Below are 14,609 nucleotides of genomic sequence, written 5' to 3'. Positions count from 1 at the left end.
TCCCGGGGTCACCTAGCAGCCGGTCAATCGTTCTCCGGGGGGACCAATCCCCGAGGGCCGAGCCACACGAAGCTAACTCACACAAAACAAACAAAACCCAACACAGACAAGTTACAGAACGGACACACACAAAACGAACAGGCGTCAGGCAAATGAGTCTAGCCGCAAAAGATTCGGATCACAGCGCCCACTTACCTGAACCCAGAGCCTACGGGCAGCTCCCCACCAAAGCCCAAATAGAGACAAGGGTCTCTTACCTGGCGCCTGGGATCGGTGTGGAAGCGGTCCACGGTCCTCCGGTCCAGTGGGCCGTCGAGTGATCCTGGCCGAGCCACCAAACTGTCGTGGAAAAAGTTACCCATGCATTGATTTTAGTTCACAGACTCAAGTCTGAGGCCAGTTTATTGCAATACATACCAACGCGTTGGGGTAGCAGTCCGAAAACTACCACAACCTAGCACAGCATGCAGACTGCCTTTATTCCGTCAAACCGCAAGCATAGTACAAATAATATGTCATTTATGCGAAAATAAGAGTAGGGTTCTGTCCCTTTTTCCCGGTAGCTCTGTCATTATTTAAGAGAATTGAGTGCCTATTGAGTGGGGCGGGGGGTGTTTCTTGGTGGTTTCTGACATGGGTAGTACTTGGCACTAGTTGGAGTGTTGTTCTCGTCAGGGTACATACTGTTTTTTCCGGGGTTCTATGGTTAAGGGCATGGGGGTTTGTTTACAGGACACCCAAAGATGATATATGATTAGCTGGTTGGCAGATAGCTGGAACTATAGGGGAAGTTGACCTTTACTAGAAGCAATTTCTTCATATAGGCGGTTATTATGTTTTATAAACAAGCGGTTATCATGTTCTTACAGACAGGCAGTTTATCATGTATTTCATAAACAAGCAGTTATTCTGTTGCTAAGGCCTATTGCATTGCTTCCTTCCCCTCCCTCCTCTGGTCAAAGCCCATGACCGTATTTGGCAGGGAATTGTACAGCTTAATTTTGTTCAGGCCCTGGCCTGTACTGTTTTATGTAAAGGCCGTCTGTATAGTCAGCTTCTGTCCGAGGGCCTGAATTTGGGCCTTCGGTGTTACTTTGGTTGTCATAAAGAAGGCCACCTAGTTCTTTTTCCCCACAGGCTTCTGGGCTGGGAACTAGACACTGGCACTGGCAGGTCTCCAGTAACCTGTGTTATTTGTCATGGTTTGAACGATACCCTGGGGCCTCCTTTTCCCAGTGAAGCTTGGCGCCCACAGGCATCAACCCCGAAGGTCCCACTGGTCATGGTTCCCGGCCAATGGGAGCTGCGGAGTTGGCACTTGGGTGGGGGCAGTTCATGGAGTCTCCCTGGCTGCCCAGGTGCCTAGGGGTCACAGGAACCTGGTAACCCTGATATTCCATGATTCCATGATGCGTAACAAATATACAAATAAGGTCTGGCTCATTCCATCTTTACCTCATCTCACCATTAGATGGCAGCATAGAGCTCATTCCCTCGAGCTACCTTTATATAACCCCAGGTGCAGGGGAAGTGCGGGCTAGAACTAGCCCGGCTCTCACTGAGCAGAGGCACTGCCAGCTGGGGCAGAGGCAGGTGAGGGACCATGGCTGGCTTTAATGTCCGCAGCGTTCTGGTGACTGGGGCCAATCGGGGAATCGGCCTGGGCCTTGTCAAGCAGTTTCTGGAGAAATCAAACCCACCGGAGTGGGTCTTTGCGACCTGCCGGGACCCGGAGGGAGAGCGAGCGCAGGTGAGAACGGGGCGAGGTGAGATGGAGTTAGCTGTACATGGTGGTGGGCAGGGAGGGGAATCTGAAGACGCCTTCGGCTCCGAGAGCAACGTGCCGGAGGAGGAGGGGATTGCAGACACAGCTCCAGCCTGAGGGTTGTAGCTACACCCGAGCTAGCTTTACCAGAGGTAGCTCAAGTACCGGAGCAGTGAGGATGCGGCAGCACAGGCTGGCCCTTGAGTAATTCCCCAGGGGTTCCGGGCCAGCTTGTACAGCGTATACCTGCTGTGATTGTGGTGTAAACATACCCAGTACTGCCGGCCTCAAGAGAGACAAAATCATGCGTCCGACCCCCAAAATCATGAACCTTTTTACAAAATCAGTTTTTTAGTCTGTCTTGTGACTTTGTAACTCCCTCTATTCCTCTGTCAATGTGCGCGTGGATCATTTTGGGTGGAAAAGTCTATCTTTAATGTGCACAAAATGCACGGCACTCCCTGGCTGCTCCGATGGCAACTCCACTCCCCTTCTTCACACAGGGGAACGGCCATCCATTTCCTATGGCTGTGCTGAACCAGCAGCAGCACTTCTCTGCTCAGGCCTCCCCGGCACCACTTCCCTGACTCTCTCCCCCCCCTTGTCTGCCCCTGCCCCAGACCCTCTGTCTGCTCTAGGGCCATGCTTACATAGAGGCAGGGCTGCTCTATGTCCTCAGCCCCAAAGCTCTTGCACTGAGCTCTGCCCACAGGCCCACCCTGGAAAACTGCAGAATCAGCGTTGCTTCTTGTGTCATTGCCAAAATCCTCCCTCCCAACCAGTTCATGAGAGCTGGCAACACTGCCTTCCCCTGGCTCCTGAGCGAGGACTCCCCTTCCCCACAACTGCCCCATGTTAGGGGAGCTGCCCCCCAACCCCATCCCTGTCTCTGCACCACTCAGCCTCACTCCTGCCCCCCATTCCCATATCATTCCTAAACCTGCTTCCTGCCCCCAGTGCCCTGCTCCTCTCCAGTGTCCTCATTCACAATGTCCCGGCTGCTCCTCGCAGTCCCTGTGCCCTGACCAGCCCCCGGCATCACAGACTCCCAGAGTCCATGGAGGGAGAGGGCAGGGAGCACAGGTGCGTTACTGACAGGGAAATGGTTTGTGTCCCTGCCTCGATCGCACTGAGTTAGATGATGGTGTTTTAAAGGCTCAGGAGACAGACAGACGCCTCCTACAGACCCAGAAAGCCAGAGTTGGATGCTGCACATGGGGGCTTTGCAGAGTCAAAGCAATAAGCTATTGACTCGGCCCCAGGTAGCAGCAGGGAGCTGGACTCTGCCCAGCCTGGCCATCGCCCAGGGGTGGCGGCTCTGTCAATAATCATCGACTTTATTGTTTTCCAGCAATTGAAGAACTTGGTGTCCAGGCATCCAAACGTGGTGATCATTGCGCTAGGTGGGTGCCCTGCCCTGGTCCCAGAGTTGAGGTTCCCTTGCTCAGGGTCACGTTGTTCCCTGTTCCCTGCCCTCCAGATCTCAGTGGGGAGAACAGGACCAGAGTCAATAATCACTCGGAGCCCATTGACTCCTTACCCAGCCCCAGAGAAGGTGGGTGTGAGTGGGGAGCCCTGCAGCAGTCAGATAGCCTTGGGTGGGCTGGAAAAACCCCAGGGCCACCATGTGCCAGGCCTTCATGTGACAGTCACTCCTGGGCAGCTCTGTCATGCATTCCCACCTCTGGGACGGAGCCTCATGCATCCAGCTGATCAGTTCTCTCACCTAGAATGAATTCAAAAATAGTTTTAGATCATTCCAGTTCTTTGTCCAATTTAGATCAACTACACACATCTGAAATATTCACTAATTACAATACATTTAGGTTTTTTTAAACCTACTAAGATTGTCCAAATAATTATCAGAATATTATCATTATCCTTTCCTATTGTTGCCCCAGTACAACTCCACTTCTCTGGACCCAGCAGCAACTTTCCCCTCCCAACTTCCATCCCCCTCTCCTACCTCTCACTCCCACTGGAAGAAGCCCCCTGGCGCCTGGGTGAGGCGTGTGCTATGGGGTGACATGAGGGAGGACGAATCATGCTCCTGAACCCCCTGCTGTGTCTCTATAGAAGCTACAGACCCAGCCAGCATCAGGGCGGCAGCAGCCAGAGTTGAGGAGCATCTGAAAGGCTCGGGGCTGAATCTGCTGATAAACAACGCTGGGGTGATAAAGCTGAGCACACTAGAGTCTGAGACACCAGAGGACATGTCCCTGGTGTACGCAACCAACGTGACGGGGCCCCTGCTGGTGAGCCAGGTAAGGGCCCCGACAGAGGGCAGGTCACTGGCTGCACTGGGGTTTGAGACAATTCCCTTCCCTTTGGCTCTGGTTACGGGATCAATGAGCCAATCCGGGCAGGGCCCTCAGGTGGGGGAAGTTCCCATCCCACCTGAGAAATGGACCGTAGGCCCAGATCCACAAGTGGCCTAGGTGTTGTGACGCTCCCGAGAGAGCCAGGGGAAGAGCGATGCGATGCACAGACCCAGGTACGTTATAAGAACGGCCACACTGGGGCCCCTAAGAGCCTGTCTCACTTAGGGGCGCAGGGACCTTTTCCAGCAGAAATTCAGGCTCCCACGGGATGAGGTGGTGATAGTTTCCAGTGTATCCTTTCTACGTGACAAATAGTCCCCAGTGGAATCATTAGCAAGTGTGATGGAAAGGGGGTTGTCGGGGGCAGGAGTCCTTCCTGTGCCAATTGCATCTATTGCTGGTTAGCTTCAGTCTCATGTTCCCTGGTGTCTCTGACCCTTTTCCATCTTCCTCTCCCTTCCCAGCAGCAGCCCAGCCTTCCTGAGGTGCGATTCACAGGACAGCCTAACTTTGCTGTGAAGTGAGTGCAGTGTGTGCTAAGCTGCAGTTCTGCGAGGGCACCAGCTGCTTTCTCTATCGCTCCCCAGCAGTGGCGGCTGCCTGGGCCCGGGGATGGACCGGCCGAGCTGAGAACCTGAGTCTCAGCTGCAAGGGCAGCTCTCGGGACTCACTGTGAATCTTTGCTCCCGGACCCTTGGGAGCTCGTCCTCGGTTCCTTGGCCGAGAGGCAGGGGAAGAAAGGGATCTGTGTCAGGAGCACAGGGCAGTGTGAGGCGGGGACGCCCGGGCTGTCAGGCTGACGGGGCTGTTAGAGCCATTGCAGCAGGCAGGGTTTGTGTACCCGGAATGGCAGCTGGTCTAGCCGGCCCTTGGCTGGAACGGGGTGAGAGGAGACTCGGCAATGGCTCTCCCCCGGCACTGACTCACCTCGGCTGTCATAAGGGGTGTAGAGAATCATAGAATCATAGAATATCAGGGTTGGAAGGGACCTCAAGAGGTCATCTAGTCCAACCCCCTGCTCAAGCAGGACCAATTCCCAGATAAATCATCCCAGCCAGGGCTTTGTCAAGCCGGGCCTTAAAAACCTCCAAGGAAGGAGATTCCACCACCACCCTAGGTAACGCATTCCAGTGTTTCACCACCCTCCTAGTGAAATAGTTTTTCCTGATATCCAACCTGGACCTCCCCCACTGCAACTTGAGACCATTGCTCCTTGTTCTATCATCTGCCACCACTGAGAACAGCCGAGCTCCATCCTCTTTGGAACCCCCCTTCAGGTAGTTGAAGGCTGCTATCAAATCCCCCCTCATTCTTCTCTTCTGGAGACTAAACAATCCCAGTTCTCTCAGCCTCTCCTCATAAGTCATGTGCTCCAGACCCCTAATCATTTTTGTTGCCCTCCGCTGGACTCTTTCCAATTTCTCCACATCCTTCTTGTAGTGTGGGGCCCAAAACTGGACACAGTATTCCAGATGAGGCCTCACCAATGTCGAATAAAGGGGAACGATCACGTTCCTCGATCTGCTGGCAAAGCCCCTACTTATACAGCCCAAAATGCCGTTAGCCTTCTTGGCAACAAGAGCACACTGTTGACTCATATCCAGCTTCTCGTCCACTGTGACCCCTAGGTCCTTTTCTGCAGAACTGCTACCTAGCCATTCGGTCCCTAGTCTGTAGCAGTGCATGGGATTCTTCCGTCCTAAGTGCAGGACTCTGCACCTGTCCTTGTTGAACCTCATCAGGTTTTTTTCGGCCCAATCCTCTAATTTGTCTAGGTCCCTCTGTATCCGATCCCTACCCTCTAGTGTATCTACCACGCCTCCTAGTTTAGTGTCATCTGCAAACTTGCTGAGAGTGCAGTCCACACCATCCTCCAGATCATTAATAAAGATATTAAACAAAACCGGCCCCAGGACCGACCCTTGGGGCACTCCGCTTGAAACCGGCTGCCAACTAGACATGGAGCCATTGATCACTACCCGTTGAGCCCGACGATCTAGCCAGCTTTCTATCCACCTTACAGTCCATTCATCCAGCCCATACTTCTTTAACTTGGCGGCAAGAATACTGTGGGAGACCGTATCAAAAGCTTTGCTAAAGTCAAGGAATAACACATCCACTGCTTTCCCCTCATCCACAGAGCCAGTTATCTCATCATAGAAGGCAATTAGGTTAGTCAGGCACGACTTCCCCTTCGTGAATCCATGCAGACTGTTCCTGATTACTTTCCTCTCCTCTAAATGTTTCATAATTGATGCCTTGAGGACCTGCTCCATGATCTTTCCAGGGACTGAGGTGAGGCTGACTGGCCTGTAGTTCCCCGGATCCTCCTTCTTCCCTTTTTTAAAGATGGGCACTACATTAGCCTTTTTCCAGTCATCTGGGACCTCCCCCGATCGCCATGAGTTTTCAAAAATAATGGCTAATGGCTCTGCAATCTCACCCGCCAACTCCTTTAGCACCCTCGGATGCAGCGCATCCGGCCCTATGGACTTGTGCACGTCCAGTTTTTCTAAATAGTCCCGAACCACTTCTTTCTCCACAGAGGGTTGGTCACCTTCTCCCCATGCTGTACTGCCCAGTGCAGCAATCTGGGAGCTGACCTTGTGCGTGAAGACAGAGGCAAAAAAATCATTGAGTACATTAGCTTTTTCCACATCCTCGGTCACTAGGTTGCCTCCCTCATTCAGTAAGGGACCCACACTTTCCTTGATTTTCTTCTTGTTGCTAACATACCAGAAGAAACCCTTCTTGTTACTCCTAACATCTCTTGCTAACTGCAACTCCAAGTGTGATTTGGCCTTCCTGATTTCACTCCTGCACGCCTGAGCAATATTTTTATACTCCTCCCTGGTCATTTGTCCAATCTTCCACTTCTTGTAAGCTTCTTTTTTGCGTTTAAGATCAGCAAGGATTTCACTGTTTAGCCAAGCTGGTCGCCTGCCATATTTACTATTCTTTCTACACATCGGGATGGTTTGTTCCTGCAACCTCAATAAGGATTCTTTAAAATACAGCCAGCTCTCCTGGACCCCTTTGCCCTTCATGTTATTCTCCCAGGGGATCCTGCCCATCTGTTCCCTGAGGAAGTCAAAGTCTGCTTTTCTGAAGTCCAGGGTCCGTATTCTGCTGCTCTCCTTTCTTCCTTGTGTCAGGATCCTGAACTCGACCATCTCATGGTCACTGCCTCCCAGGTTCCCATCCACTTTTGCTTCCCCTACTAGTTCTTCCCTGTTTGTGAGTAGCAGGTCAAGAAAAGCTTTGCCCCTAGTTGGTTCCTCCACCACTTGCACCAGGAAATTGTCCCCTACACTATCCAAAAATTTCCTGGATTGCCTGTGCACCGCTGTATTGCTCTCCCAGCAGATATCAGGGTGATTAAAGTCTCCCATGAGAACTAGGGCCTGCGATCTAGCAACTTCTGCTAGTTGCCAGAAGAAAGCCTCGTCCACCTCATCCCCCTGGTCTGGTGGTCTATAGCAGACTCCAACCACGACATCACCCTTGTTGCTCACACTTCTCAACTTTATCCAGAGACTCTCAGGTTTTTCTGCAGTTTCATACTCTGAGCAGTTATACTCCTCTCTTACATACAACGCAACTCCCCCAACTTTTCTGCCCTGCCTGTCCTTCCTGAACAGTTTATATCCATCCATGACAGTACTCCAGTCATGTGAGTTATCCCACCAAGTCTCTGTTATTCCAATCACATCATAGTTCCCTGACTGTGCCAAGACTTCCAGTTCTCCCTGCTTGTTTCCCAGGCTTCTTGCATTTGTGTATAGGCACTTAAGATAACTCATCGATCGTCCCTCTTTCTCAGCATGAGACAGGAGTCCTCCCCTCTTGCGCTCTCCTGCTTGTGCTTCCTCCCAGGATCCCATTTCCCCACTTACCTCAGGGCTTTGGTCTCCTTCCCCCGGTGAACCTAGTTTAAAGCCCTCCTCACTAGGTTAGCCAGCCTGCTGGCGAAGATGCTCTTCCCTCTCTTCGTTAGGTGGAGCCCGTCTCTGCCTAGCACTCCTTCTTCTTGGAACACCATCCCATGGTCGAAGAATCCAAAGCCTTCTCTCCGACACCACCTGCGTAGCCATTCGTTGACTTCCACGATTCGAGGTATGAGAGTGGGGGCGTGCATTACATTTGGGTCCATGGGGCAGAATGGCCAAGCCTGGCTGCTCTGAGGTCTCTGTGATCCATTCCCTTCCCTTCCAAATCAAACCATTTAACACAAGTTCAGCATCTCACTTATGGCCTTTTCCCCAGCCCAGGGTCTGCTGCAGGGACCTGGCTACCCCTACAGGATTCCTGTCCACAGCTCATGTGCCTGGGCCTCCAGCCGACCCTCTCTGCTCTCTTCTCCTTCCCAGCCTGCTCCCAGCCCTAGCCTGAGTCACACATGAACCAGGCGCTATCACGCTAACTAAGTATTGCTGGATCCAGTGAGGACCAAAGAATCATAGAATATCAGGGTTGGAAGAGATCTCAGGAGCTCATCTAGTCCCACCCCCTGCTCAAAGCAGGACCAATCCCCAACTAAATCATCCGAGCCAGGGCTTTGTCAAGCCGGGTCTTAAAAACATCTAAGGATGGAGATTCCACCACCTCCCTAGGTAACCCATTCCAGTACTTCACCACCCTCCCAGTGAAATACTGTAGTTTTTCCCAATATCCAACCTAAACCTCCCTCACTGCAACTGGAGACCATTACTCCTTCTTCTGTCATCTGCTACCACTGAGAACAGCTGAGCTCCATCCTCTTTGGAAGCCCCCTTCAGGTAGTTGAAGGCTGCTATCAAATCCACCCTCACTCTTCTCTTCTGTAGACTAAGTATCAGAGGGGTAGCCGTTTTAGTCTGAAACTGTATAAAGCAACAGAGGGTCTTGTGGCACCTTTAAGACTAACAGAAGTATTGGGAGCATAAGCTTTCATGGGTAAGAACCTTTTTTGTAAGACAAAAACAAACAGCAAAAAAACTTCAGGACCAGACTCCAAAGAGAAACTGCTGAACTCCAGTTCATTTGCAAATTTGACACCGTCAGATCAGGATTAAACAAAGACTGTGAATGGCTATCCAACTACAGAAGCAGTTTCTCCTCCCTTGGTGTTCACACCTCAACTGCTAGCAGAGCACCTCACCCTCCCTGATTGAACTAACCTCGTTATCTCCATACTGATTTATACCTGCCTCTGGAAATTTCCATTACTTGCATCTGAAGAAGTGAGGTTCTTACCCAAGAAAGCTTATGCTCCCAATACTTCTGTTAGTCTTAAAGGTGCCACAGGACCCTCTGTTGCTTTCTGCAGACTAAATAACCCCAGTTCACTCAGCCTCTCCTCGTAAGTCATGTGCCCCAGCCATCCCATCATCCAGATCATTGATGAAGATATTGAACAAAACCGGCCGCTGGGGCACTTCGCTTGATACCAGCTGCCAACTAGGCATCGAGCCAATGATCACTACCTGTTGAGCCCGATGCTCTAGCCAGCTTTCTATCCACCTTATAGTCCTTTCATCCAATGCATACAGCCCCTCTGGCTTCTGGGCTGGGAACTAGACATTGGCAGGTCTCCAGTAACCTCTGTTATTTGTCATGATTTGAATGATACCCTGGGGACTCCTTTTCCCAGTGAAGCTTGGCGCCCACAGGCGTCAACCCCGCAGCTCCATTTGGTCATGGTTCCCGGCCAATGGGAGCTGCAGAGTTGCACTTGGGCGGGGACAGTTCATGGAGTCTCCCTGGCTGCCCAGGTGCCTAGGGGTTGCAGGAACCTGGTAGCCATTTCTGGCAGCTGTGCGGAAGCATGGCAAGTAGGGAGCCCTCCGAGTCCCCACTATGCTGCCGACTGGACTTTTAATGGCCCGGTCGCCAGTGCCGACCGGAGCCACCAGGGTCCCTTTTCAACCGGATGTTCCAGTCACCCGGTCTTCATCCCAGTTTCAGCTGGGCACAGCCCTATCTCCATCAGGGACTGTCTTTCTGCTTCCCAGCACCTCCTCACATCCCAACAGCTCTTGTTCTCCTCCCCTCCCCTCCAGCAGCCCCATTCCAGGCACTCGCAGATGGGGATACATACCTCGAACACCTGGGTGTTGGTGACTGGGCGACAGACTGTGGGGTCGCTGCAGGAGCACATGCCACAGCTGGGCCCAGCCACAGGAGGAGTGTGAGAAGCTGAGGGGCAAGGACAGAGGCCTATGGCAGTTCTCGCCTCTCCCTGCTACAAGCAGGTGGAGGGTCCATGGCTCCCCGGTCCACCCTTACCCGGCCAGGCTCCAGCTTCCAGCCTGGCCAGAGGGCGGGGCCTGAGGAGAAGAGGAGGAGCAGGGGACTGGGCCCATGGCAAAAAGTGGATGAGCCAGACCCGTCCACTTTCAAAATTGGGAGGGCCACAGCCCCTTGGCCCTCTCTGTTCCAGTGCCACTGCCTCACAACCCGGGTTCCTTTCTCCTAAGCTGACCCCGGGGGTGCTCTTTTCTCCCCATTGCCCAGGCGTTCCTGCCCTTGCTGAAGAAGGCTGCCCAGGGAAGCAACCAGAAAGGGCTGAGCTGTAGCAAGGCGGCCATTGTCAACATGTCCAGCGAGGCTGGCTCCATCCAGAATGTCTTTATCTGGCATGTGGGCCAAGCTATCGCCTATCGCTGCAGCAAGGTACAGGACGTGCTCAGTGTCACTCAGTGCTTTCCCCATGTTCCCCACCCTCCTGCCCAGCCGTTCTAGCTTCCACCGCTGTGTCGGGTGGGACCAGCTGTTGTTCAGCTTCCGGGAATTCAGATCAGCTCCCTCAGTTCCCCTTCAGTGAGGAACCTTCCACCATGTGTGTATCCCACCCGGGAAATCCTCGTACTGGGAGGCGCATGGGGCTCCTCAGCACTAGACTAGCCAGTCTCAGCACAGACAGGGGAGGGCCACTATACAGCTATTAATTATAGCCCTTCCTAGGGGCAAATATACCCAGTTGAGAGACCGTCACTAGGTTTAAATCAAGGGGACCAGATCCTCTGCTGGTGAAACCCTGGGGGGAAAACAAAGGAGAATCGATGCCACATTTACACTTCCCTCTGCCCCCCACATCATGCATAACCTAGAGCAGCCTCAGCACTGCTCTAACTTGTATTCAGCTGTCACAGACCCCCTGAAGCCACACAGTAGCTGTGGCTCATTGAAGTACAGCTACATCCCCTTCCTCATGGTCATGCCCCCGAGAGCACCTTGTTGTCCCCATCGAGCATCAGAGACTGCAGCTCACACCAGGGTCCTCACCCCCTTTTCTGTCTCTCCCTTCCCTGCCCTCAGGATCTGGAGTCATTTCCTGTAGGGCTCCTTCCCCTTCCCCATGTGCTGCAGTCTCTGCTCATGGTGTGTCTCCCTCACAGGCTGCTCTGAACATGCTCACCAAGTGCCAATCCTTGGGGTATGGAGGAGACGGGATCCTGAGCATCGCTGTCCATCCTGGCTGGGTGCAGACTGACATGGGGAGCTCACTCTCCCCCGAGGTATGTGCCTCTCTGGGAGAGGCCAGTCATAGCCTCATGTCATGGGCAGATGTTCATTGTAGGGGGAATGGTTATGCCATAACCTGTTGCCCCCTCCACTTCCGACCTGTATGGAGGAAAACTGTCATAATGAGCCTGTCATCTGCTCCCACCTCCTGGGGATTCAGCGCTGTGTCCTGGGCATTGATCCCCCTGCTGCCACTTCCTTGGTTCCTCCAGCTCCTGGCATCGCAAAGCAAATGTCAGCAGAGCTGCTGCCATGGGGAGCTGGGGGAGGTGGGAGCTGGTCGCCATGGGCACCAGCATCAGGGGACAGTGACCTGGGTTGGCCCCTCATGGATTCGGCTGTCCCCAGGGAGATCCTGGCCTCACCCATGAGCACCTAGCGGCCTGGACCAGCACCTGGCCAGATCTGATAGTTTCAAACAAATTTGAAGCCCAACTAGACCCAAACGAATCCAAGAATGTCAAGTTGTTTTGAAACCAGATCCAATCTGAACCTGACACTGCCCCTGAACCTGTGTCTATGCCACTGCTGCCACCTTGTCCTTGGGGCTCGGCCTGGTGGGGGCTTCCCCTTCAAACACCCCATGCCAGCCACCCATCTCCAGCTGCCTCACGCCCGTGGGGTCAGCATGGCAGTGGCTGTATGCCGTGCTCATGCCAGCCACCACCACCTCGCTGTGCAATGTGTGCTGCCGGGGGGACGGGCTGCCAGTAATCAGCACACTCGTTCCACAGCATGCACAGTGCGGTGAGGTGGTGGTAGCCAGCAGGAGCACAGAAATGCAGCCACCACCTCACCAATCCCATGGCAGGAGAAGGTAACGAGAGACCACCAGACCCCAGCCAGAGTGTGTCAGGTTGTTTTCAGACCCCACCTGACCGAAATCCAACACCCTTCAGGTTCCAGTTTCGTTGCAAGGCTCTAGATCCCTTTCCCTGGGCCATCCCGGAGCCGATCCTGGTCTTTCCCCTGGGCCCCTGGTGTCCTTGGCCGCCCCCAGGGCAAGTTCCTCCCCCTCACTCTCCTTTGCCCCATGCAGGCCCCACTGACGGTGGATGCAAGTGTCCGAGGAATCCTGAACGTGCTCCCGGCGCTCTCCGAGAAGGACAACGGGGCGTTTGTGAGCTGGGAAGGGAAAGTTGTTCCCTGGTGAGACGCCTCCCGGCCATGCAACAGGAGCCCTGGGCCAGGCCATTCCAGTGACCGTGCCATCAGCTGTGCCTGTGTCCTCAATAAACCCACTGTTCTAATGCAGCAGCCCTGCCTGAGCCCTGCCTGGCCTGGCCTGACAGCCACAGGCTACGCCACAGGTGGAGCTGCCGTGTGGGAGGCAGCTCCATGTGATGGTTCTCACTGGGGAGAGCCTCACTGATTCCTCCCACCACAACCAAAGCCCAGAGCTGGTCTGCGTGGGAGGAGCTGGGGGCGGGCTGGATGGAGAAGGGTGAGTGGGTCACTGGCTGGGAGGGTGGGCTGGGGGTGGTTTTTGTGGCTGCCAGGCGTGGGAAAAATACCAGGTCGTTCAGGTCCCCAGGGTACATCCTGCGGGAGGGTTCCTCTCAGGCCATCTGCAGCTGGGTTTCAAGAGTGTCTGGAGGGGACCCAGGAGTTGTTATGGGGTCTCCTTGTCCCACGTCCTGAACCTCTGACTAAGTCACAAACCCCATCTGGGGAGAGCGTCTGCATGGGGATCCTGCTCCAGCTCCCCACCCAGCATCAGGGGACAGTGATCTGGGTTGGCCCCTCATGGTTTCAGCTGGACCCAGGGAGATCCTGGCCTCACCCATGGGCACCTAGCGGCCTGGACCATCACCTGACCAGATCTGATAGTTTCGGCCAAATTTTAAGCCCAACTAGACCCGCACCAGTCCAAGAACGTCAAGTTGTTTTGAAACCAGATCCGATCTGAACCTGACACTGCCCCTGAACCTGTGTCTATGCCTCTGCTGCAACCTTGTCCTTGGGGCTCAGCCTGGTGGGGGCTTCCCCTTCAAACACCCCATCCCAGCTACCCATCTCCAGCTGTCTCACTCATAGACTCAGACTCATAGACTTTAAGGCCAGAAGGGACCATTATGATCATTTAGTCTGACCCCTGCACAACGCAGGCCACAGAATCTCACCCACCCACTCCTGTAACAAACCCCTAACCTATGTCCTCCAGCAAGTGACCCGTGCCCCACGCTGCAGAGGAAGGCAAAAAACCTCCAGGGCCTCGGCCAATCTACCCTGGAGGAAAATTCCTTCCCGACCCCAAATATGGCGATCAGCTAAACCCTGAGCATGTGGGCAAGACTCACCAGCCAGACACCCAGGACTCACCAGCTTGGAACAGACACCACACTGAGCAGTCACTGCCGCAGGGAAGAGATCCCAGGGAGACCCCACAGGACGTTACACACACCCCTTCCCCCACTCTAGTGCAGTGTATTGAGTTAGCCAGGCTGAGATATACAGGCCGATGCTCTGTAACCTGATCTGAGATGGCCCTACCCCCCAAACAGCACAGAGGGCACTGGGAAGGGGGCGGCCAGAAGCCTCTGGTTATATCATCTCTTTCTCTTCATGGGGCGAGGGACCCCTTGGGGATGGGTCAGTCCTCCCTGCCTGCACCCATTGGTTGGGGATGGGCAGTGCCCTGGGAAGTGGGGGTTGAGAGGTGTCACACTTTCCCTGGGCATGAGAAGGAGAACCTGGAGGATTTGCGCACACACACACACACACACACACACACACACACACACACACACACATATATATACACACAGTGTGGCTCCAGAGGGGTTGGTTTGCTCATGGAGCTTGAGTTGAGAGGGCTCCGGTTGAGTGGGCTTTAAGCACAGGGTGAGATCAGCCAGGAGAGGGAGAGGCACAGGGGTGCTGGAACAAGGGGGTCCAAGGTGGGGGGAGAGCTAGCTCAGTGGTTTGAGCATTGGTTTGTTAAACCTAGAGTTGTGAGTTCAATCCTTGAGGGAGCCACTTAGGGATCTGGGGCAAAAACAGTACTTGGTCCTGCT

At 53.9% G+C, this 14,609-nt stretch overlaps 2 protein-coding genes across 2 annotated transcripts in view; one reads left to right on the top strand and one right to left on the bottom strand.

Moving 5' to 3' along the window:
- Positions 1–14,609, bottom strand: part of LOC103307318 (C-signal-like) — a 291,414-nt gene that overhangs the window by 108,377 nt on the left and 168,428 nt on the right. The window lies entirely within an intron of this gene.
- Positions 1,490–12,846, top strand: LOC135975657 (C-signal-like). Its single transcript, XM_065567469.1, has 6 exons — positions 1,490–1,750; positions 3,117–3,168; positions 3,842–4,029; positions 10,582–10,740; positions 11,466–11,585; positions 12,632–12,846. Exons 1-6 carry the CDS (start codon positions 1,604–1,606, stop codon positions 12,743–12,745), a joined length of 780 nt encoding a protein of 259 aa, XP_065423541.1. The 5' UTR covers positions 1,490–1,603; the 3' UTR covers positions 12,746–12,846.

Source organism: Chrysemys picta, chromosome 14 (genome assembly GCF_011386835.1).
Source record: "Chrysemys picta bellii isolate R12L10 chromosome 14, ASM1138683v2, whole genome shotgun sequence".
Classification (NCBI taxonomy): domain Eukaryota; kingdom Metazoa; phylum Chordata; order Testudines; family Emydidae; genus Chrysemys; species Chrysemys picta.
The sequence above is the reverse complement of the archived record's forward strand: the minus strand, read 5'-3'. Positions and strand labels throughout refer to the sequence as shown.

Excerpts from the sequence above, each read along its gene's own strand:
- LOC135975657 (XM_065567469.1), top strand. The coding sequence starts at position 1,604 with ATGGCTGGCTTTAATGTCCGCAGCGTTCTGGTGACTGGGGCCAATCGG. Across the intron at positions 1,751-3,116 it reads CGGAGGGAGAGCGAGCGCAG|CAATTGAAGAACTTGGTGTC; the intron begins GTGAGAACGGGG and ends ATTGTTTTCCAG. Across the intron at positions 10,741-11,465 it reads TCGCCTATCGCTGCAGCAAG|GCTGCTCTGAACATGCTCAC; the intron begins GTACAGGACGTG and ends TCTCCCTCACAG.